The 26,191-nt window shown below is 42.4% G+C and overlaps 1 protein-coding gene across 4 annotated transcripts in view; it reads right to left on the bottom strand.

The window, feature by feature from the left end:
• Positions 1-19,536, bottom strand: part of trpv4 (transient receptor potential cation channel, subfamily V, member 4) — a 39,751-nt gene extending 20,215 nt beyond the window's left edge. The window contains exons 1-5 of one of the 4 annotated variants that reach the window (XM_060907856.1): positions 19,489-19,536; positions 8,119-8,217; positions 6,537-6,919; positions 5,757-5,935; positions 2,493-2,645 (exon numbers count right to left, since the gene is read on the bottom strand). In XM_060907856.1, coding sequence (XP_060763839.1) covers positions 2,493-2,645; positions 5,757-5,935; positions 6,537-6,919; positions 8,119-8,127 — 724 coding nt within the window. In that variant the 5' untranslated portion in view covers positions 8,128-8,217; positions 19,489-19,536. Of the gene's footprint in view, positions 1-2,492; positions 2,646-5,756; positions 5,936-6,536; positions 6,920-8,118; positions 8,218-17,398; positions 18,154-18,274; positions 18,772-19,488 lie in introns of those variants that run through there. The other 3 variants (XM_060907854.1, XM_060907855.1, XM_060907857.1) reach the window with 3 other exon arrangements.
• Positions 19,537-26,191: the final 6,655 nt, after the last annotated feature.

Raw genomic sequence — 26,191 nt, 5'->3', positions numbered from 1 at the left:
GTTCTGGACTCTGATTGGTCAGAAGGAGAAGGTGTTGATTAATTTTCTCTAACAGCAGCTCTGACAGTACTGCAGCTCCACATCACAGGTGTATATGAATGCACTCCATGTGTAATTGTTGATACGGTGAGATGTTTATGTGAACACTTCGTAACAGTCACTGATTATTTAGCGGCACCGCGCACAGCGTTTGATTCCTCACTGAACTGTCAGAAATTTGTGGCCCTTACAGCTGTCAGTCTCGGTGAAGGAGGTGTGGCCTCAAAACACACTGATTTACTGATACACACGGATAAGCGACTGAATTCGAATCACAGACTTCCAATTTTATTAGTTTTTTTAAAAGTAGAACAATTAATGAATTTATCTCCATGTGGCCCTAAATTCTCTGCTATTTTTTCCTGCTTCACCATGACCCAATACAAGATACTACGTCATGCATCACATCACGTGGTGGGCTTTCCCCGTTTACGCAAGGCATTGTGGGATACAGATTTGAAACAGGAGAGAAAAATGGAGGATGTGAGTGTGCGAATGAAACATGAAAGAGCGACTACAGTAATGGAAAGCAAGAGGAAGAAAAGACATTATGTTCTATACGAAGGAAAGGAAACGCAGAACCAAACTAATAAATATGGGTGCTCAGAGAGCACCTCGGTGTGATCAGCTGTTCGTTTAGTGACAGAATGATGGAACTGTCAGTGCATGCTCAAAGGGAAACCTGTAGATGGCAGTAATGCAACACTGTGGATGCCAGCTGCTGTAAAACCCAAAAGAAGAAGAAGAAGAAGGTAAACCTGCGCATGAGCACACCAGGGGCGATTTCTCAGAGACAACAAGGGAAGCCGAGCTTCCCCTAAAATTCTCTCCCCAAACTGCGGCATCTATGACGTTGAATTCTCATTAAAACAATAACTTGCATAACATAATATATGCCTAAGATTGTATTTACGTTCATAACTATCCTGTAACTTATTTGAGTGATGTCTGACGAACTTGCAGTTCGCTACGAGAATCACCTTTGCTGCCAGGCTGTAACCAGCGTTGCCAGATACTGCTTACGTTTTCCAGCCAAAATATGTTCAAAACCCACCAAAATGCACTTAAAACCGCCCAATCTGGCAACACTGGCTGTAACCTTTCTTATTTCAATGGGCTCTATGCGCTGGCAGCCGGGTATCCGTTGCAGTCTATGAGACGGCTCTGAACAGCCAATTTTGGCTAGTTGTTATTGGTTAAAATCGACAAAATCGTCACTTCCAGGGAAGCTGGGCTTCTCTGGGACTAAACGAGACAGTGGGAGGGGCAAGAAGCCGGGCTGATGAAGGATTATTGGAGGTAGTGTTTGAAAGACATGAGGAGGGCTGGCTCTGTACTTCGGCGTCGGCGAGGAACACGGTAAGCGCATGATCAGAAAGTGTAGTCGTGTGCCAAAGTGCTGTCCGAATTTCTTTTCATATAAACGTTTCTTCTCATTGATGTCTCTGTACATTACTCTGTAAATAAATGTAAATATTACTCGTTGTGCTCCGTTAACTTTCATCCATTCTATCAGTTTGATCATTCGTGAATTCAGTCATTTATTTCATTTGTAGTTCAATCTGGTTGTAGGCTAGCTTGAGCCTTATTGGGATCTGCAGTGCTAGCTGCTAACAGAAATTGGTAAAGTCTCTGGAAAGCACAACCAGCTGGTATGACAGGGTCACAGACCATTTTCTGGAAAAGGAGCGGAGGGCAGAATTTGTGTATAAATAATGTGCATCATATAATGTTCATGAATCTGAAGTGTGTATATTGTTCAGTAATGTTAAGAGAATGGTGGGCTCTGTGTTATAGGTTATACCTGGGTATAATATTCAAGGTTCTGTGTGTTGCATAGCCTACCTGGTTATGAATTTCCAGACTGTGTTGCAGAAGATGTTCAAGGATGTGTTGCACAGCTGGGTGTTGTGTTAAAGACTCTGTGTTGCATATCAGGGTATGATGTTCAAGGCTCTTCGTTGAATAGCCAGTGATTTTTGGATGTTTGATATTTTTGATTAAGGATATGAGGCACTAGCCTGGCAAGCCAGACTATAACATGAAATGTACAAGCAAAAATACTTTCTGCCACTAGGTAGGGTTGTCTAGTTCACTATGCTAATGGGGCACACCTTTCTATGCTTTGATATCCGGCCTACAGGTTTTACGATGAATGCGTAAAATGGGCTTCCCCTGTTTTAAAAACCAGCAGCTGCCACTGGTGCACACGGACTTCCTCTGTCTGCTTGACTGCACCAAGCGAGCGATTTCATGCACATTATTTGCTTTAATCCCCTCAAATTAAATCACTTCCCAGCCATAGAATGGCCTGATATTTTGTGAGGTATTACAGAAATAAACAGATATCACAATCACCACATTTCATACGGAACTAAATTTCACCGATTTGATGAAATCAAAAGGCCGTCTAGCTTTAAACTGACGTTAGCAGAAGTTGGCTCGGTCCGTACCGCGGTAGTAGAGGTCCCTGAAGGGCGTGTTAACAAATTCGTGTAGGTTTCCCGTCTGCTCAGCGACGTCCAGCAGCAGCGGGATGGTGTCGTTCCTCCCGCCGTATAAATTCAGCAGAGCTTTGAGAAGACACGTTTTCCCTGTGGATGGCTCTACACACACACACACACACACACACACACACACACACACACACACACATGGAACAGGCAGACAAGTTGTGTACACACAAATAGTATGATTTTTCTTTTAAGTGTTCTGTAATGTCGAGGCAGATCCCACTGCTGTATTAACAGCTGTAAGTTTCTGCAAACAGTGAGTTCATTTGTTGTTCCACAGTGAACGTGAACATTAATCATTATAGTCACAGGAACACACGACACATTTCCATATTCTTCTAAATCAGCTCATACAGTGTGTACACAGTTATTCCACAAAATTGAGTCGTACATGAGCCGATAGCCGACGAGGCGCGTAGCACCGAGGTGTCTATAATCCGTGTACGACGAGATTGAGTGGAATAACTGTTTTATTCTCTCCACATTCACTGGATTTTATGAAACAGAGCATTTTTATTTTTTGCAAATTTGATAAATAAAAACTTTTATACAAAATGTCCGACAAAATAATTTCCGCTTAGAATGTAAACAAACCAGCAAAATGACAGGAGCAATTTGGGAAAAATGCGCTAATAATAATAATAATAATAATAATAATAATTCTTGAAAAATTAATTTAAAAAGATGCATACTTACCATCAAATACTTTCATTCCATATTTTGTTGCTTTTTTTAAATTTTTGTAGTTTTGTTTTTGAGTCGAGTTTTTATTCCGTCCTCGGTTGGTTCAGCAACACACTCCATCATTTTGTTTTTCTCTACTCACTGTACAGTATATGAGCTGATATCCTAGTAGTAGAGTAGCCATTCAGAGCGCACGATTGATCATATCCAGTGAATGTGGATAGAATAAGTATTGATATTTGTCAAAGTGAGTTTGATGTAATAAGAAGACTTTTCTATCCATGAGCGTGTTGTCTTTACTTTTCGCTCTCACCGCGTGTGTATCTGTCGCTGTCCCGTGAGTCCACCTGCCCCCTATTGGTGGATTTTAAATGAGCGTTGGCTCAGCGCTCACACAGAATCTTTTCAGAAATGTCTCTCACTGACAGATCACAGATCAGCGTCATTGTCTGACTTTGGTCGCAGTGGCACTGAAACCGGGGTCAGGGATCACATGATGTTATGTCATTATAGAGACTAAACTTGTTCCAACACTCAGACTTACCCGAATTTTCAACCCTATATGGTGGTATCGGTACGTCAATGACACTCACACCAAACTCAAGAAGGTGCATGCTCAAGAATTCACGGAACATCTGAGCTCTATTGACCCTGACATCAAATTCACTTACGAGGAACAACAAGACAATTCTCTCGCATTTTAGACACAAATACGGTCATACAGGCAGACGGATCATTGCAGGTGAAAATCTACAGGAAACCAGCACACACGGACCGGTACTCGAACTTCAATTCTAACCATCCCCTGGAACACAAACTAGGAGTAATCTGGACTCTCTTCCACAGGGCTAATACCATCATTACAGACCCAGAGGACATACAGGAAGAAAAAGAACACATCACTCAGGCGCTCAAGAAGTGCGGGTATCCCCAGTAGGTGATTAGCAAGGCTACTCAACCCAAACCCCATCAACCGAGGGAACAACATGGACAAAAAGACCCTGGACAGAACACCAGAGGTCTTATCATCCTTCTCTACATCAGAGGACAATCTGACCCACGGGATAAAAACGCGCATAAAACCCACCTCCACCCGGAGAAGTCTTCTTGTTGCCCCCAAGGATAGAACTCCCAAGGAGTTCATTGAAAACCAGGTTCTCAGAACACAAACGACCCAGCTCGACAACGTCAGCGGTATCACAACACATCCGTTTAGAATCACCGGGACATACAGTCACGCTCGACACAGTGGAAATACTAGACAGTGAACTGGATTTCTTTGCTAGAGGAGTAAAAGAAGCCATCTACATCAGGGCCCTTCAACCAACTCTATACAAAGACAGGGGGAGGTTCCGGTTATCGACGACCTTTGACCCTCTGCTCCAATCATGTGTTGGAAAAGTCATGTGCCGGAAGCAGAGGGCCATTCCTTGACAAGGACCAGAGTAAGCCAGTTGAAAATTCGGGTAAGTTCGAGTCATTATGTGTTGGAACAAAAGTTTAGTCTCTATAATGTCGTTTACCAACACACATGCGAATGACGTTATGTGTTCTAAGACAGCTGATCTCCGAGGAATTCTTTTACCATACGATGTGTGATTTTCTGTCTGTGACGGTGAGATCAGGCTGAAACTCATACAGTCGGACTGAGTGTAAAGGAGCGTGCGGGAAATAACTGGAAATGAATAACAACAGTAATTAATAACAGCGTCTGGCTTACTTTTAGATTTTATATGAAATTGTGAGTGTGAGCTCTGCACAAGGCTGGATCAGGAAGATCATCCAGTACTTTAAACACATTAAAAATGTTTCAGAATGTTCAGGCATTCTGAAACTAATTTAGTCCATTATGAGCGTTTAGAGGAGCGTGGAAGAGCAGCACTGTTTATTCTGCTTTAATGCATTCGAGGGAAGACGTACGGTAACCTCTGGGCTAAAGGGTTGGACTGGAGCTCCCACTGTTTACTCTCCCAGGTCAGGGTGGACGCCGGAATGTTTGTGTGGGTGAATTCAGAGCAGAGAGACGGTTTGGTGTGATTTCTCACTGCATGATGAAATGTTCCCACAATCCTCTGGGGCAGGAAGCAGTGCTTTAACGCAACATACTCTGGGAGATCAGATCTCCTCAACCTGATATAAGTTACAGAATGAAACAGGTGAAAAGGGCAGAGATCAGACCGGGTGGTGCTTCCTGCTGGATGTTAAACAGGCAAAAAAGTTCATAAAGCCTAATGTGCTGATAATAAAGATAATTACATTTATAATTAATTAATCAATTGGCGTTCCCATGTGAGCTTTGGGAACAGATACACACTGTCTACTGTTTGAGTCCTATAGTCATATCTTGGACACTTCCTGCTTTCTGACTTCTTTCTGCTTTCTTCACACTTCCTGTTCCAGCTCCAGCCCTGACCACACCCCCAGACTATCCTGCCTTGTAAACTGGTTTATTTTATACTCCATGTCCATACAGGGCACTCTGTAGCTGTATTAACTTTGATGATGAAGTTTGTGCTTCACCTCTGAACTCCTCGTCCGTCAGTCTTTTGTTGTGGCTCTGCAGGAACTCCAGCAGACCATCCAGAGCATCCGAGTCAGCTCGAGATACCGCGTCGAACAGCAGCGTACGATTAAACACCTTCAGAACCCTCGGAGGGTCTGAGTTGGTCTCATCACATGACACAGTGTTCTCTGTGGTCCTGGAAAAGGTCAGAACTTGGTGAACACCGATTTCAGAAACAGACACAAAGAACAAACGCTTCCCAAATTCACTGCCCTGTAATGAACAGTTGCATGAATAAAAAAAAAAACACATACTCTGAGTCACTTCAGGTGGTGAGGGCTCGAACGAAGAGCTTCCTCGTTTATAAATTAGATTTATATTTTCTAACAAGACGCTGGCAGACGATGTAAAAGTCACAAACAGTCGACCTGTGTGTGAGTCGGAAAAACCAAACAGCCAAACTGTATAAACATTACCTCAAGAGTAAGGAAACAAAACCACACGGGCCGCACCTATAGCATAAACATGGCAGTGTAGCTTCAGCCCCCCAGAACAGTCGCACATTCACTCTTTAATCTGTAAAGTCTGACTCCAACCCTGCTCCTGAAGATTTGCGCTTTCAAAATATCCACGTTACCACGCTGCATTCCCTGATCCTGTTACTGTGTTCACAGAGGGCATGAGGTGCTTTTGGAAAGTCCAGACTGCTGAAGTTCTACCACACAATCTGAAATATCTGGATGAACCTTCTATCTTGACCCATCCACAACTATAACCCTTTTTTCCTCCTTACTTACCCTCGACCGAGTTTCTTCCTGCGCCACTTCTGGTTATTGGCAGCACGACACGTGCCGTAGTCGAAAAGGGAGTCCATGGGAGCTTTTTTGGGCCCTGTGGGCACCGGAGACTCGTAGATGGTGGACTCGAGCAGGTCCATGGGGTTGGAGATGCCCTTCTTGAAGGCTCCCTGGAATTTGTTGCGAAGATTTGGCTTGGTTTCTGCTCTGGTGGCAGGAGGAACACCATTATCCTCTACATCCAGGAGCCCGGCCACTGCTGAGAGAGGGAAGCCTGGTTCCTTGTCCCCTGAAGCATCCTGACCAGGAGGGGTATGAGTGTTGGTACCAGGGTCAGTCTCAGCCCTGACCGGGCGACAGCGCTTTAATAATGAGGAGGAAGCCTAGGGGAGAATCGAACAGAAGAAAAACCAAATAATAATAATAATAATAGTAATACTGCCTAACTGTACAACTCTACCGGTTTACTTACAATTCCAAATTTATTTTGATTATGAGGCAAACCAAATACAAACACGTCTTAAATATAACACAGGGTCCTTTGTAATAAATAACAAAGATACAAAGTTTATACAATAAGACAGAATGGAGATAAGAGCAGTGGGACGCAGATCTGGTGCGATATCAGAAAACAGTGATGGTGTGCAGAAGGAGAGGAAATTACTGGTGACTGATAAAATCATAATAACACTGAGAATAGAGAAAGCAGGAAGTGACGGTTCTTCTTTGTTCCTGGGTTTGTAAAAACATCCCCACAGTGGAAACATGCTCCAAATTCGACTAGTTCCACCAAGTTTGCAGATTTGTCAGCTCATCCAGTTTTTAGCTCATCCAGAAGTTGGTCAAGACTGATGAGCTCGTGTAATCACGTGTCGTCCGTCGTTCATCCACAATTTACAAAAATCGCTACTCCTTCTTCAGGATTGATCGGATTTCGATCAAACTCACATACAGCGTTCCCCAGGTGGGCGTGCATAAAACTTGTCGAGATGGTGGCGGCACCTGTCATATTTATGATCGTCTTGGCCGGTGTGAGCTCCAGTCTCATCGAGGCCATTTTTCAATTCCTCTAGTCCCTAACTTCCTGTTCAGCTCAGGTTCTGGGTTACTGGTTATCTTAGTGTCCCTGTTTCCCAGTTTTCCTTGTGCTCCAGTCTTCCAGCTTACTCATTCCCCCACATTCCATATGAATCAAATATTCATTGATTCTTGCTTTAAAATCTTCCACAGAGCGGAGGGAGGACTGGCTCTGAACCCGAAGTCATGCTTTACAGTTGAAAGTAGAAATGGCAAAGTGTAAATGAGAGATATTTGCCTCTCACTGTCCTTGTGAGCTCAAAAATCCTGCATATTGAACGAAATCCTCTCAGGTTCTCGAATAAGGGACTCAAGATTGTGTTCAAAACTTCAGCAGGACTCCTACATGTAGCCAATACCTCCAGGTGTGTGAGTGTTTAATTCTCAGGAGACGTGTGGGTAAAGATGCAGGACCACAGAGACAGGATTCTGAAGTAGTTTTAAAAGAGATCCCTGTTTCTGCTGGAAAGCACACACACACACACACACACACACTATTCCTTACCTCATTCATCCCTGAGGTCGTCTGCTGCTGCCAAATTCCTCTTCAAGTGGGTCGAGTGAAGGGAGGAGGTTTCAGTCTCGCGCCAAGTCCAGGACTAAACTGGAAAAACAGCAAGCAAACGTTAATCATCTCATCTCATCTCATTATCTCTAGCCGCTTTATCCTGTCCTACAGGGTCGCAGGCAAGCTGGAGCCTATCCCAGCTGACTATGGGCGAAAGGCGGGGTACACCCTGGACAAGTCGCCAGGTCATCACAGGGCTGACACAGACACAGACAACCATTCACACTCACATTCACACCTACGGTCAATTTAGAGTCACCAGTTAACCTAACCTGCATGTCTTTGGACTGTGGGGGAAACCGGAGCACCCGGAGGAAACCCACGCGGACACGGGGAGAACATGCAAACTCCGCACAGAAAGGCCCTCGCCGGCCACGGGGCTCGAACCCGGACCTTCTTGCTGTGAGGCGACAGTGCTAACCACTACACCACCAACCCTTTAATTAAAAAAATAAAAAACACCAGTACACTGCAGTTTTTAAGGAAAGCTGGTGTGTTTTATTGAGCATCTTGGGGAATCTGGTTGCGTCGCAAGTTTCATTGGGAAATTAGTGTTCGGAAATCTAAAACGTTTCTGTACTGACTCAGTAATGCAGGAGTCATGAAATAAACATCTTTAACTAAAAGTGTACTAACCCTTTGATACAAAACATATGCACACCCCTTCTAATGCACAACATGGGTCAGAAATGACCCGCATTCATTTTCCAGGTTATTTCATGCTGACTGAGTTTTTCTTTGCTCTATCTTTTGAAATCAATTTATTTTATGATTGAATATTCCAAGTATTCTTTAAATATCTTGTTTTTAATTACCACAAATCATTCATTAAATTTTTTCTTTCCTACTTTATGAACAAAAATACTTTATATTACTACACATGGGTCATCCAAGTGTGATTTAAAATTAAATGTCTTAATACTATAATAGCCCTGTGATGACCTGGCGACTTGTCCAGGGTGAAGCCCGCCTTTCGCCCGTAGTCAGCTGGGATAGGCTCCAGCTCGCCTGCGACCCTGTAGAAGGATAAAGCGGCTAGAGATAATGAGATGAGATGAGATGAGAATACTATAATAATAATTTGTTTCAAGTAATTACTTTAGCAGTGAATGGGGCCAGTTATTTATTTATTAACTATGTCGTTAGCTAAGCCAACTACAATAAAATTAGCTAACTAAAGTAGAATATGTCAACAGCTCGGTAGCTAATAGTAATTACTTGTAACTTTCTGACAAGTAATCTACTCACTCTCAAGGTAACCTAAACAACATCAATTTTTTTCTAAGGTAATGTTAGAACAATTGAAAAACATTTCTTGCATGTATTAGATGGGCAAAGGGCGCTGTGCTGAGCTGTGAAATGTCTGACACAAGCACAATTCACAGTTCCCACCAAACGCTGGAGTAAATGCATGCGGGTCGGTTCTGACCCATGTGTGTAAACTTGATGTAGAATTACAAAAGCTGTGCTTGTTCATAACTTAAGAAAGGAAAAATAAAAATGATGATTTGTGCTAAACAAAAACAAGATATTTACTGCATATTTGGAAAAGTAAATGACAAAATGAATTTATTTCAAAAGTATATCATGGAAACACTCAGCCATACATGAAATAACCTGGAAAATGAATGCAGGTCGTTTTTGACCCATGTTGTGCATTAGAAGGGTAGTGATACAAAAAGGGTTTTTATTCAAAAAGTAAGAAAGGAAAAAATTAAATAAGGATGTATGATGATCAAAAACAAGTTAATTGAGGAATACCTTGAATACTGAATGATGGAATTAATTTATTGCAAAGATATAGAAGATAAAAACTCAGCCGGGTCACTTTTGACCCATGTTTTGCATCAAAGGGTTAAAAACACATGGTGTCTCAGGGTCTTACACACTCTACTGTATATCGTCCTGGGAACCAAGAAAAAAATGTGTCTCTCAATTTCTCTTTTGTTGTGATTTCCTTACTAGGAATTTCCCTCCTAGTCACATGATGTATCATTGGAAAGCCCAGGATGTACTCTTTACAATACACCAGGATTCAGGTGAATAGCTTGAAAGAGTAAGAGGGTGTGCACGTAAAACAAATGTCAACTGCAGAGGACACAAGTCTCTGGGTCGGTTCTCAGGAGGATACAGCAGAATTTTTTAAACCATCTTTTGAGAACATTGTGAATAAATGAATCTTACTAAAACTCAAGGTAATCATCAAGACATGATAATTATATTGGTTCGTATCTACTGGTGTCTAATGAAAATCAAACCCATGACAGTATGGATCCCCCACTGCGTTGTGTTGAACACAGTAGTGCTGCTAGTCGGTGCGTCTTTTCCAGCTGGGGCTGTGAACCCCCTTTACTTTCCCTCGTCAGTTAAACTCCACTGTTGCTGACGTTCTTCATGTTGCTTCAGCTCCTTTCTCTAAGGCTCCAATTTCCTGCAGTTCCTGACTCACGCTAGTGTTCCTGTTCTCTTCCCAGTTTCCCACCAATCACAAAGAGCTCAGAACCAACACGATATCCGTCTCATCGAGCAAACTCTATCGCCACTGATCCTCTGGTTTTACACAAGCTGGGGTTGGGATTACGAATGATACGATTCACAAAAAAAAAATCACCTGCTCATAGAACGATATGTTTTTCATGCATGAACTGGAACAGGCTGCTCTTGTTCTGGTTCGTTAAATCCTTGCGGTTTATCTCCACTCGCACGTTCTGCTCTCTGCTTCATGAAGGTGATGTTGATCAGTAATTTCCTTCTTCTTTTCAGAAGACTATGATCCTGATGGATGATGTAATGGTACATAATGTCTCTCTTCTTTCGTACAGTAGTGTCGTCTAAACCAGTGATGTAATGCTTCATCACCCGTTTACATTATACATAGATAACTTAGCTTCATCAAGCACATCATCATCATCATCATCATCATCATCCAATCACAGAGCTACAACACACTCTTGAATATATACACACTCATGTTTGTTCTGCAATAAACTGAGAAACATCTCTGAGTGTCTGTGACCGTGACCGTGTCTGTGTTTGTGTCTGTGACCGTGTCTGTGTTTGTGTCTGTGACTGTTTGCTCTCAGATCGATCCATGAGGCAGAATCTCTCAGGCGGGCAGAGGGTCTACAGTCCTCAATCAGACTTTGTCAATTTGATCTCCTTCAGTACAGACGGGTCAAAACCTAACACCTGCTTTAAACCATATTTGTCTGTAAACACACAGCTAACGTGTTGCTATTGATGAAAGCCTGTTGAACACGTACTCTTAAACAATATCAAAGTCAGAGTCCCTCCCGTAACCGGACCTGATCTTCCCAGGCAGTCTCCTGTCCCAGTACTAACCAGGCACTGAGCGCATCTCCGTTTCCATAGCACTCAGCTAGGGTTACAGTGGGGGGCTAGTTCTCTGGTAACCACGAGAGTTTGTCTCTGTACTCTCATCTGTATCACGGCGCCTCACCAATGGCAGTAGCCACCATTTTGATAATGGTCTTTGGTATGAGCCAGCCGCGAGTAGAACTCACGCTCTCCTGGTCAAGAGGTGGACACACTAACCACTCGGCTAGCTCATACATGTCAACCTATACGGACTGTCCAGAAATTATACGGATTTTAGCTCATTTCAAGGGCGTACGGGCGTATAAACAAAGTCTTACAGATTTTCAGTATTTTCTGACCTAAATTTATTTTGTGTATCTTACTTGAACATCGTCAGCTAATCGTCGCAAAAACATACAAAAGCTCGATTTATAGACAAAGAACAGCGTGTATGCAGGGGCAGATAACCCAGACTATGTGAAACCGGATGTTTATTCCTCAAGCCTCGTGCAGTATCGCGACTGCGAGACTTCGCTCGTTCCGCTCATGTGCACGATCTGCATTTAAACGCGCCAAACGGTCATTGTTCGAACGATTTTCTCATTGTGCAGAGCGACATTGTTTACACCTGAGAGATTTTGAATAGCGTCTGCTGAGTGAAAGAATGAGAACACCGAGAAAGAAAATGAGATATGGCGGGCAGTATCTTCCTGAATGGAAGGAGACATTTAATGGTGTCATTGTTCAGGCGAAAAATGAGGAGTACGCGCACTGCACAGTTTGTGTGCGAGATATAAAAGTTGCGGCGTCTGGAGTTTACGACGTGAGGAAACACATGAGGTCCAAACTACATCAGCGAAATTTGCACCAGAAACAGAATCAGCCGCAAATGACGATGTTTGCAAAGCCTAAGACCGATGATCAACCAACAAGTGTAATAAGAGCAGAAGTTACGATCTGTAATTTTATTGCTCAACACAATTTGCCGCTAGCCGTTGCGGACCACCTGACAGAACTGTTGCCGCGAATTTGCACGGACAGTACGATTGCGAAATCTATCAGCTGTAGGCGCACCAAAACAACGCAAATAATCAAAAAGAGCTTGGCCCCCGAAGCTACACTACCAATCATCCAGCACTGCCGGACGTCGTCATTTTCCTTGATGATCGACGAATCCAATGACAAAAAGACGGACAAGCGACTGGCCGTTTTGGTGCAGATCTTCGAGAGGGGCGAAGTCAAGAATCATAGACATGCCCGTGTGCAATATCGGCACGGGCGAGGCGATTTTCGACATGCTGGACGAAGTTCTCAGGCAAGTTATATTTACTTATTTATTTATTACGTTTGGTGCGATTCGAAGGCTATAAGGATTTTATGGATTTCTTCCTCTGATACTACAGGTGGATGCCCAAAGGGGTTGACATGTATGCTAGCTTGCAGTGATAAACAGTCTGGGGGATAATTAAATCTGTTCAAATCTTGTTAGATGATAGTCACTGTATATTTAAATAATATTTGGCTTTTTTTTTAGGTCTATCATATATATTCCATTCAGCTAGGATGATACTGAACGAGCTGAAGACGAGTAGCTGAATGGAATATATCTGATAGACCATGAAAAAAGCCAGCCAATATTATTATTATTATTATTACACATTCCTTTCGGGTGTTCAACGCATCTTTCTATTTCAAAATTCTCTCAAAATCTTCCGTATTTAACGAAGCAAACCTGGCTGCCATGTTTGTTTGTTTACAAATTGGCACAGTCACTCACTTGCTGGCGCGGAAGTTTTGCATCTCCGATGCGTGACGTCATGTTGCCTTGACAACCGTGCAATATCGTAAACCATATTCAACGCTCATTCTCCATTAGGCAGAGTGACGTAATACACGTAGGATAAACGATATGCTAACAATACTGCATGCTATCAAACCAAATGAATGAAACCTGCTAGAAGGGAATAGAACATGTGTTTTTATTCCAGAGAAAAAGTGTCCTGTATGTATTATAATAATAATGAATATAACATTTGATCGCATTAGACTTGGTCATAATAAAATTGCCTCACTGCTATATTGAACATATCCGTATACAAACTCGCCTGCGACTATATCTCGCGAAATAAAACCTGTTTCTTTCAAGCTCACAGTCAGGAGAGATGAACTCGTTGCCCTTTAATCTTTAGGCTTGAGCGTGTTCTAGATTTTATACATTCAGGATTTAAGCCTCATTGTACTCCAGACACAGCAACGTTAAAACAATCTGCACACTGTTCCGACCAGCGCTGTGTTTCTGCTCTTGGCAAAGATGATAAGATCGAGCTTGACCGGTTGGAATATCTGACTGAAATCCGATCAGAATACAAAAGGATTCAGTAAAATTTCCGTTCAAACAAAAGTGACGTATGGCGTCCCACAAGGTTCTGTACTCGGGCCGTTCTTATTTTCACTCGTTCTAATCCCTAGTTTCTATAGTAACAGTTTAAACAGCAGTCTGGTGGACACTCCGGAATGATATGAGGCTCATAAACAGATTAACAAATGTGTTTTTAATAAAGGAAAGCATGTAGTTGTCGATATGGTGAAGTCTTCAGCATCAGCGGAGAAAAATCTGTGAATCGCTGTGGTACAGAAGAGCAAACACTGTGTGATATCCAACAGGCGCGTTAAATACTCCTGCTGCTGTTCTAAAGTGCGACATGGTGTTGCTCCTGTGGATCTGAGAAATCCCATCACTTAGATCTCGAACAGTACGCAGGACGTGTTGCATCTCAGCCATCGGCCAGTAAAGCCAGCAACTCCAGAACTGAACATTACATTCATGTCACTCAGACTAGTTCTCAGACTTTCACATGGTGATCATGTTCAGGTCACATGACCTGGGGTGAAAAACACTCGTGTAAAGCAACAAACAACTGTTTACTAGTATTTATTTATGGAGTAAGCGCTCGTGTGTGAAGCAAATCAAAATAGCGACCTAAGTTGGATGATTAATACCAGATGTGCTTCCAGCTGCAGCACCTGACTGTAACGATGCTCAGGGCCACGCCCCTCCTCACACACAGCCAGTGAAGTGCGGTTTAAAAGAATTTAAATCACAGGACTGTAATTTCTCCTGATTACTGCTCGGAATGATTTGGGGTTAACGTTATTACTGTTGTTCGCTCAAAGGGGTAAACAATCCCGAGGTGTCATGGTGTCGAAGCCCTCTGAAGAAGCGTAGAGACTGTTGAAGGGGTCAAGGTTTTTACAGGAAGCTTATAGACAGTAAGAGAGTGTTATTCTTCCTGTGTGAGCGATGAACAGGAACAGGCAGATCAGACTTCCTCTCACTTTCAGCTCTCAGTATGGCTATGACACTGAACTGAACGGGATCCATGCCCTCCTCGTCACGAATCCAAATACAGGCGCCAGATACTGTGGGGTGCAAACGGAATCACTTCCCAAAGCATTTCATTCATAAAAATAACATTTTAAAAAATTATTTGATGTTTAAACATCAGAAGCAGAGGGAATGAAGAAAAACAAAAAGGGTTGGAACACAAACCACTCTGGACTAAACAAGCAAATAAACAACTGAAGAACTCAGTGAGGGCGGCACGGTGGTGTAGTGGTTAGCGCTGTCGCCTCACAGCAAGAAGGTCCGGGTTCGAGCCCCGTGGCCGGCGAGGGCCTTTCTGTGCGGAGTTTGCATGTTCTCCCCGTGTCCGCGTGGGTTTCCTCCGGGTGCTCCGGTTTCCCCCACAGTCCAAAGACATGCAGGTTAGGTTAACTGGTGGTTCTAAATTGACTGTAGGTGTGAATGTGAGTGTGAATGGTTGTCTGTGTCTATGTGTCAGCCCTGTGATGACCTGGCGACTTGTCCAGGGTGTACCCCGCCTTTCGCCCGTAGTCAGCTGGGATAGGCTCCAGCTTGCCTGCGACCCTGTAGAACAGGATAAAGCGGCTACAGATAATGAGATGAGATGAGTTTATTCTCTCCACATTCACTGGATATGAGCAATCGTGCACTCTGATTGGCTACTCTACTACTAGGATATCAGCTCATATACCGTGAGTAGAGAAAAACAAAATGGCGGCGCATGTTGCTGAACCAACTGAGAACGGAATAAAAGTTACTCGAAACCAAAACCCTAAAAGTATTTGATGGTAAGAATGGAATCTTTTTTTTATTTTTCAAGAATTATTATTATTATTGTATTTTTCACAAATCGCTCCTGTCATTTCGCCAATTTGTTTGCATTCTAAGCAGAAATGATTTTCTCGGACATTTTGTGTAAAGTTTTTATTTATTGAATTTTCAAAAATTAAAAATAAAAACGCTCTGTTTCTTAAAATCCAGTGAATGTGGAGAGAATAAAACCGTTATTCCACTCAATCTCGTCGTACACAGATTATAGAAAACTATCAGCTCATGTACGACTCGATTTCATGGAATAACTGTTAATCGTATCATATAATCTGTAATATTGTATAACTTTGAAGAGTCACTCTAAAAGTATGTGCACCCTGACGGTCAGAGGTGGACAGTAATGAAGTACATTTACTTGAGTTCTGTATTTAAGTACACTTTTTGAGAATCTGTACTTTACTTGAGTATTATTTTTTTTTGGAAACTTATGACTTTAGCTTCACTACATTTGAAAGACAAATATCGTACTTTTCACTCCACTACATTTCTATCAAGCTCCTCGTTACTCGTTACTATGAAGCAGCTTTGAAAGTGGATGTTTTTTCTTTTCTAAAATGTGATTGTTTTTCCCCCCTCAGGTGACACTGAGAGCCGATCAGTAATCACTGGGTCACGTCACGTCCATAGACTGTATAAAATCAAGTTCAGTGATTTCTCAGCAGCGTTATTGAACACGATCAGTTGATGGCAGAATGGAAGGAGGCGGCTCTTCTGGGGAACGGACGCACTCATGGCCCATGAACCCATGTTTCAGTTTTCTGAAAGGAATAAAGATTCATTTCATTTTAAATGTTTGCCAAAAACAAACCACATCAGGGCCTACAAAAACTCTCTTTCCAACCTGCGGAAGCATATTGAGGGATGTAAACGTTTTATTCCAAGAGAAAGCTTGCAACGAAGTTGTCTGTGCTTTTAGAGCTAGCGATAACGTTGCAATAGCTATGCAGTCTGGTTAGTCAAATGACTTTCTATGGATTTACCCGCCAAGTTGCCATCACCTTGTCCACGGCTAACATTTACACATAGCTAGTTAACTTGGACGCTGTTAGTTAGCATGTAAAAACGGAGTTATGCTAACATGAATAACGTTAACTTATCTGAAGTCCTTTCAGAAATATGTTTTAGCATGATCTTGCCAAATAAACAGAATGTAGAAATCTTTATTTTCTAGTAATGTTAGCTACACAATATGATTTCGAGTTTAAAAGAGTTTGCTAGCATCAGGTGGAGCTTCACTGACTAGCTAGCTTAATGTTAAACCACCATGACGGCACAGCATGCGTTCATTTTGTGAATTCACATTTCTGTCTTTGGTAACGGCATTAGGTTTTGTGGCAATAATACAACAGTGCATTGACAGAAAATGTACTTTTAATACTTAAGTATTTTTAAAAGCAAGTACTTTGGTACTTTAACTTAAGTAAAAATTTGACTGGACAACTTTCACTTGTATCGGAGTCACATTTGACCAGCGGGATCTGTACTTTTGACTTTGAGTAATGAAGTTGGGTTCTTTGTCCACCTCTGCTGACGGTGATATTTATATGTGCTTGTTCCAGATTTATTCATGCTAGGCCTTTCTTTTGTTCGCTTGCCATCTTAGCTTTGTAGTTCAGCCCTTTATGTAACCTACAATGGTTTTTTTTTAGGCATTTATTTCTCGTACAGTTTATTTTCAGTGTGTATTGTTGTATTTTAACGTACTGTATTGTTATTGAGTGAGTTCTGGCACAAGAACAATCCTTCAGGATTAATAAAGTTTGATCATGGCTTGGCTTGCTCTCCTTCCCTGAGCTCCACTCTGCCGGAAGGCTTTCCACGAGGTTTTGGGGTGTGGCTGTTGGGATCTGTGTTCGTTCAGCTACAAACTCCGACCAGGTGAGAAATCATACCTACAGATGATGCTTGATGAGTGAAGATCGTAGCTCTTACCCACCCGGTACGATGATGATGATGATCAGCGTCTGTCGGTCAGTGGCAGTGAGAGATACAATGACAACAACAAGGTCTTTTACTCACTACTGTACAGAAACACTAACTGAAGTGAAACACAAAACCCTTCTCGGCTCTGCTCCACTCGAACCCAACTCCATCTCAGGGAGCGGACGGCGGTGTGTAACCGTTAGTGGTGTGATTTCTGTAACAGTGTGCGGTGAATCAGTGATGTGGTCTGAAGAATGTTCTCGTCCCGGCGGTGGTTAGAGTGAGTGGTTGAGTTCTGTTGTGAAGCTGTGACGTACACTGAGGTACGTTTAGAAACTGTGTCCTTGTGTTACAGCTACAGTGTGGGACCCGGACTGAACTAAACGTCCCCACAAGCGCAGGGATATCTGACCGTTCTGACCATTCAGCTGATTACAAGTGCTCGAGAGAGAAAATAAATCCCCAGATGTGACGCTCAGGAGTCCACAGGGAAGTGAAGGTCAGTTTGGTTTGAACCTCATTCTGTTTTGTCTTGATGTAAAGTTTATATAAAGACACAGACTGACGTAAAAGTTTCTGAATACTGCTTTTTCTTTTCTTGGTAAGTTCAGGAACTGAAACCTAAATAAACCTGAATAGAACAGAACTCTGACTCACCTGGTGTTTTTTTTTTTTAAACACAGTTTGTATTGCTGCCAAAACTCCTCGAGAAGGTTCGAATCCTGTTAAATCCGCTGTAATGGTGAGTCTCTGTGCTGTAGATAAGAGCTGCTGTATTTCACAGCTCTGGAAGATTTTCACCGCCCCTCAGATGGACTCTGCCTCCCTCCCTCTCTCTCTCTCTCTCTCTCTCTCTCTCTCTCTCTTTCAGCCGGCTAAACTGCAAGTGTTCACTCACAGAGCGGTGCTAAAGTGCATTAAAATAAAGAACACGCACCATAATAGATTTTCAGGGAGTTAAGTCCTGGGCTCCACAAGACCTCTGAAGGTGAGCTGTGGAATCTGGCAGCAGATCCTTTAAGTCCTGTAAGGTGTGAGGTGGAGCCTCTGTGGATCAGACTTGTTTGTCCAGAACGTCCTACAGCTTCTCAGTCAGACTGAGATCCGGGGAATCTGGAGTTAATCAGACCAATCCGGAAGAGTTTCTGCAGTGTGTCAGGAAGAATTATCCTGCTGAAGAAGTTCTCTTGAATGTGTTTTATTCCTAGTTTTCACGCACCCTTGTGGACTTCCCCTTGGTTGAACCACGTCTTAAAATGGCTTGAGCAAAAATGCTAACACAGGTGACAATAAATAAAAATTTGCAGCTACCAGTTAGCATGGCGTAATAATGATTTGCTTACCGTTATCAGTATTAGCATTGAACTTTTCCGCTGGATCTACAGGAATTTGATCTTAACAAATCAAGCCACTAGCATCTGTGAAAAGCTGAATTGAAACACAGCTTCTCTTTCGGTTTCTATGACAGTTAATCTGGACAGAAAGCATAAAAACACACTCGAGACATTCCACAGGAAACTTACAGAAGGTATTTTTCGCTAGCAACGATGCTAATGAATGGCACAGATTAGCATTTTTGATTTCAGAAACAGAATTTGGACGTTTGATCGTCCACCTCACAAGTTCTGGAGATGCTCTGATCCACATGAGACCTCTGAAGGTGAGCTGTGGAATCTGGCACCAAGACGTTAGCAGCAGATCCTTTAAAGCTAGACGGCCTTTCGATTTTGTAAAACCGGTGAAATTTAGTTCCATCTGAAATGTGGTCATTGTGATATATGTTTATCTCACAAAATATCAGGCCATTCTGTGGCTGGGAAGTGATTTAATTTGAGGGGATTAAAGCAAATAATGTGCATGAAATCACTCACTTGGCGCAGTCAAGCAGACAGAGGAAGTCCGTGTGCGCATGCGCAGGTTTACCTTCTTCTTCTTCTTTTGGGCTTTACGGCAGCTGGCATCCACAGTGTTGCATTACTGCCATCTACAGGTTTCCCTTTGAGCGTGCACTGACAGTTCCATCATTCTGTCGCTAAACGAACAGCTGATCACACCGAGGTGCTCGCTGAGCGCCCATATTTATTAGTTTGGTCCTGCGTTTCCTTTCCTTCATATATAACATAACGTCTTTTCTTCTTCTCGCTTTCTTTCCGTTACTGTAGTCGGTCTTTCACGTTTCATTCGCACATTCGTGTCCTCCATTTTTCTCTCCTGTTTCAAATTTGTATCCCACAATGCCTTGCGTGAACGGGGAAAGCCCACCACGTGATGTGATGCATGATGGAGTATCTTGTATTGGGTCATGGTGAAGCAGGAAAAAATAGCGGAGAATTTAGGGCCACGTGGAGATAAATTCATTAATTGTTCTATTTTAAAAAAACTAATAAAATTGGAAGTCTGTGATTCAAATTCAGTAGCTGTCGGTCACTAAACAAAAATAATTGGGTGTCGGGGAAAATTCTTCTTATGACCTACACTTTAAAAATCTGAAAGGCAGTCCAGCTTTAAGTCCTGTAAGGTGTGAGGTGGAGCCTCTGTGGATCGGACTTGTTTGTCCAGAACGTCCTACAGCTTCTCAAACAGACTGAGATCCGGGGAATCTGGAGTTAATCAAACCAGTCCTGAAGAGTTTCTGTAGTGTGTCCGGGAGAATTATCCTGCTGAAGGAGGCCGTTGCCCTGAAGGGGTGTATGTACCCGCTGTAGGTGTGTTTGTCAGTGGACAGGCGTCGGTATGGCGACTCTGACCAGTCTGTAGCAACGCAGCTCCATACACAGTTAACTGCACTGTGTGTCCTTACTTGGGCACCAACCTCTGCATCCTGGAAACACCTCGCAAGTTCTGGAGATGCTCTGATCCAGTCATCGAGCCAACACAGTTTGGTCCATACAACATTTCCTGCTAGCTGGTTCTGTTTAAACCACCGTTTACGCTCTCCATGTAAATCACCGTCACACAAACTTCAGGAAAGTAAAACACACACACACACTCATTCCCACAACTTTTTATTGACTCGTGTGAGATCTTACTCCTCTGGATTGAGGTTTATGGCTGTGGGCTGTGATCTGTAGAGTTCACAAAAGGTACAACCCCAGATCAGAGAACATCGGGACGGTGTGGAAAATTCAAATTAAAAAAGAAAGAACGCAGTGATTTCTAAATGTAATTTGATTGCAGACAGAATGAGCCTGAGATATTTCCTGTTTTGTTGGCCAACTTCATTTCACTTGTTAATCCACAGCCATTCCTGAGTTTCAGACCTGCAACACATTCCAAAAAAAGTACGGACGGGGAAATTTTGGGCTGGAAATGAGGTATAACTATTAACTAATAGTGTGATTTAAAACAGGCGACTGTAATCATGACTTGGTACAAAATCAGTCTCTAGGAAAGGCCTCCACTGTGTTCGAAATCACTCACTACTCAGTCTGGAGGTTCGCCATTTTGTAGTGCTGTCCAAATGTATAGTGAGAATTATTACACCCTGTATAGTGGACTCGGAATATCCCACAATGCACCGTAAAAAGTAGTGTACCACTGATGGGCACTAGCCAAGCAGTATATCCCATCATGCATTACAGTCGCACTGACAGGGAAAAAAAGTGTGTTGGTGAATGGACAGAGGAAGAAACACATTATAAACAGACATTCAAGTAAAATAAAAAACAGTAAGAGAATAGAAAAAAGCTAAAATAGAATAAAAGATAAAATACAAGAATAAAAGTTACAGTGCAGAGCAAGGAATTAATCAAAAGCCTCAAATCTGATTTAATAAAAGGCAGCGGCAATGGTGAATTCACATCAAGTTTAATCATATTCTGCAAGCAGCTCTGCGTCCGTCTCCACACCCGTTCTTATCTTCCTCCTGAGTTTACACCACAAACCACACATCAGAATAAACTGCAGTCCCGACCTTTTCAAATGGCAGAAAGTATCCTTGATGTCAAAGCAAAACAGAAACCCAGATGTTGGTGGAGATACAAATGTGGAGTCAAGCAGCATTTCATACAGAACATGTTCACACATGCACAACTCTCTTTGTTTTTCCACTGCTTTAAGCGTTCTTTTAGCTCTGCCATATCTCTATGCTGTATATGGTTGTCGTCACAACAGTACTCGTGACCGTGGCACGTTCCCATTTTTTAGGTTTCCGTCCCTGATTCAGAAGGAGGGCGAGGAAACTCTGAGGCTCAGTACGGAGAGGAGATGAGCACAGCTGAACAACATCGGCAGGGCTGATCTAACAGAGATTCAAAAGCTTTCTCGAAAATATCATGGAAGAATTTTATTTGGCGTTGCTAGAATTTTGCTATAAAATGAGCGTTCTCTTGTCGTGGTTCACTCGATCGTTGTTATAATTTTAACATCTGTATTACCATTTCGGGGTGCTCTGGTTTCCCCCACAGTCCAAAGACATGCAGGTTAGGTTAACTGGTGACTCTAAATTGAGCGTAGGTGTGAATGTGAGTGTGAATGGTTGTCTGTGTCTATGTGTCAGCCCTGTGATGACCTGGCGACTTGTCCAGGGTGAACCCCGCCTTTCGCCCGTAGTCAGCTGGGATAGGATCCAGCTCGCCTGCGACCCTGTAGAACAGGATAAAGCGGCTAGAGATAATGAGATGAGAAACAATCCAAACTGGGCACCCGCTCAGAACATGTTTCATCCGAGGTCAGACTTGATTCTTTGGCAGCTGAACCAGATAGAACGCGATATCTGGGTACTCAGTGGTCGGTAGAAGCATCTTATCTTCAGAAAAGTGTCTGTTTAAAATAATATGGGTCAAACCCACACATATCTATCTTCTCTATCTTCGCTCAATCGTTCAAATCATGATAACAGTGAGAAAATTCAGCACTGTTTACAGACACGCTTTCAGCGGCTGCCGTCCGAGTTGCTTTGCGTTTATATCCACCATCGTGGTGGACGCTCATGACGTAGCACGTTTTGATCACGTGGTTGCAAGTCATCTATTCATCTGGGCCTTTTGCCTTTCTCAAGTGATCCGGTTTTGAAATTACAGCAACAATTTGTCTCCCACTCTGGACTGATATTCTAATGTTGCTTACATTATGTACACTACCGTTCAAAAGTTTGGGATCACTTTGAAATGTCCTTATTTTTGAAAGAAAAGCACTGTTCTTTTCGATGAAGATCACTTTAAACTAATCAGAAATCCACTCTATACATTGCTAATGTGGTAAATGACTATTCTAGCTGCAGATGTCTGGTTTTTGGTGCAATATCTCCATAGGTGTATAGAGGCCCATTTCCAGCAACTCTCACTCCAGTGTTCTAATGGTACAATGTGTTTGCTCATTGCCTCAGAAGGCTAATGGATGATTAGAAAACCCTTGTACAATCATGTTAGCACAGCTGAAAACAGTTGAGCTCTTTAGAGAAGCTATAAAACTGACCTTCCTTTGAGCAGATTGAGTTTCTGGAGCATCACATTTGTGGGGTCGATTAAATGCTCAAAATGGCCAGAAAAATGTCTCGACTATATTTTCTATTCATTTTACAACTTATGGTGGTAAATAAAAGTGTGACTTTTCATGGAAAACACAAAATTGTCTGGGTGACCCCAAACTTTTGAACGGTAGTGTAGTTATTTCAGTACATGATATATTTTTGCAAAAGATTGCTAAGACATACAGTTGGCTATCCCACGATCATGATATTCATGTTGCCAGATTCCAGACAATCCACAGTGCCCCAGTAGAGCTGTATGTCTCGCAACGTCCCTGGTACTATGACATCACTGTTGAATTATAAAAAGGAAGTGTGTGACAGCTGACTGATGAAGTCCCAGTGTTCTAATAATGAATAAATGCCCTGCATGTGAGATCAGTAGCAGATTTATTCCACAATTTCAGGCAAATCCAGTGGCTCTTTCTCATGAAATTATTATTTTTTTCCATTGTATTTTATCCTGTAGCACCTTCGTGTGTTCAGCTGAGGAGGTGCAGTTGGAGCGGTCGAAGGTGAAGATTAAATAATCAGTATTCAGTCGTATCCTGAGTAAATACACAGCTCGGAGCTGAGCTTCTGTTTCACCGTCCTGTATACACTGGGTCTGATCAGAGAAAAATCATGCAAAAGGTGATACAAGCACCAAATTTGGCACATTTATTCTTTAGGGCATATTTATCAAATTAGCCCGATTGAAAATTCAAGATGGCCGCCATTTTGACCATCAGGTTATGAGTTTTTCTCATAGAAATGCAGGGGTGGACAGTAACGAAGTACATTTACTTGAGTTCTGTATTTAAGTACACTTTTTGAGTATCTGTACTTTACTTGAGTATTATTTTTTTTTGGAAACTTATGACTTTAACTTCACTACATTTGAAAGACAAATATCATACTTTTTACTCCACTACATTTCTATCAAGCTCCTCGTTACTCGTTACCATGAAGCGGCTTTGAAAGTGGATGTTTTTCCTTTTCTTTTCTAAAACGTGATTGGTTTTTCTGCAGGTGACACTGAGACAACTGATCAGTAATCACTAGGGTCACGTCACGTCCATAGACTGGATAAAATCAAAGTTCAGTGATTTCTCAGTAGCATTATTTGAACACGATCAGTTGATGGCAGAATGGAAGGAGGCGGTTCTTCTGGAGAACGCATGCACTCATGGCCCATGAACCCATGTTTCAGTTCTCTGAAAGGATTAAAGGTTCATTTCATTTTAAATGTTTGCTTTGTTTGCCGAAAACGAACCACATCACGGCCTACAAAAACTCGCCGTCCAACCTGCGGAAGTATATTGAGGGATATAAACGTTTTATTCCAAGAGAAAGCTTGCAACAAAGTTGTCTGTGCTTTTAGAGCTAGCGATAACGTTGCAAATGTAGCTGTGCAGTCTGGTTAGTCAAATGACTTCCTATGGATTTGCCCACCAAGTTGCCGTCACCTTGTCCATGGCTAACGCTAACACATAGCTAGTTAACTTGGACACTGTTAGTTAGCATGTAAAAACGGAGTTATGCTAAAATAAATAACGTTAGAAGTCCTTTCAGAAAGATGTTTTAGCATGATCTTGCCAAATAAACAGAATGTAGTAATCTTTCTTTTCTAGTAGCGTTAGCTACACAATATGATTTTGAGTTTGAAAAGAGTTTGCTAGCATCAGGTGGAGTGTCACTGACTAGCTAGCTTAATGTTAAACCACCATGACGGCATAGCGTGCGTTCATTTTGTGAATTCACGTTTCTGTCTTTGGTAACGGCATTAGGTTTTGTGGCAATAATACAACAGTGCATTGACAGAAAATGTACTTTTAATACTTAAGTATTTTTAAAAGCAAGTACTTCAGTACTTTAACTTAAGTAAAAATTTGACTGGAGAACTTTCACTTGTATCGGAGTCACATTTGACCAGCGGGATCTGAACTTTGACTTCAGTAATGAAGTTGGGTTCTTTGTCCACCTCTGTAGAAATGCAAGCACTTGGTCAATTTGAATGATCTTGGTGTCGATTTGTATATTTTCGGCCATGCTGATTTCGTTTTGATACATTCCAAAGCCTTATTATACCCTGTGTCATGTAAAATTCATTATAGGTTTAAAAAAACCTCAACAAAAATAGCACATTCATATAAACAATTAACACCTTTAATTCAACTTAAATTTCAGTACTTGGACGGAGATAAGAGGGCACTGGATGTTATAGCAGTATTGAATGATACTGTCCGTGGCATTGTAGAATGGATTATGTACCAGTATGTGATACAAGACGTCACGTTTAAGTAGGCAAGACCACATTCCTGGGAAGGTCAGTGTTTAATGATGCTATTGCTCACGTACGCAGCTGCACGACAGGCCTGAGCGAAAACTTTTGCATCTCAGCTTGCAGCCCTTCTTACAAGAACACTTGGTTAATTCCTGGCAGCTTGCTGCGATCAGTGGAAGGGTCGTCCAAAATATCTGCCACGTTATTATAATATTATTATATGTTAATATAATATTATTGCGGGCGGCACGGTGGTGTAGTGGTTAGCGCTGTCGCCTCACAGCAAGAAGGTCCGGGTTCGAGCCCCGTGGCCGGCGAGGGCCTTTCTGTGCGGAGTTTGCATGTTCTCCCTGTGTCCGCGTGGGTTTCCTCCGGGTGCTCCGGTTTCCCCCACAGTCCAAAGACATGCAGGTTAGGTTAACTGGTGACTCTAAATTGAGCGTAGGTGTGAATGTGAGTGTGAATGGTTGTCTGTGTCTATGTGTCAGCCCTGTGATGACCTGGCGACTTGTCCAGGGTGTACCCCGCCTTTCGCCCGTAGTCAGCTGGGATAGGATCCAGCTTGCCTGCGACCCTGTAGAACAGGATAAAGCGGCTAGAGATAATGAGATGAGATGAGATAATATTATTGCCCGGTCGATGTGACGGCCATCTTGGATTTTCAAATGGGCTGATTTGTGAAGTATACCAGTGGGAATTATTGTGCAAAATTTGGTGCTTGGATCATCATTTGCACAATTCCACAGCAAATTTGACAGCCGCTATTAGTGAGTGAGTACACAACACTCGTCAGTCCAGGGTGTGTAGACAGGGGGCGCTGTGGTGTTCAGATCTCATTCAT

This window comes from Neoarius graeffei, chromosome 24 (assembly GCF_027579695.1).
Source record: "Neoarius graeffei isolate fNeoGra1 chromosome 24, fNeoGra1.pri, whole genome shotgun sequence".
Classification (NCBI taxonomy): domain Eukaryota; kingdom Metazoa; phylum Chordata; class Actinopteri; order Siluriformes; family Ariidae; genus Neoarius; species Neoarius graeffei.
The sequence above is the reverse complement of the archived record's forward strand: the minus strand, read 5'-3'. Positions and strand labels throughout refer to the sequence as shown.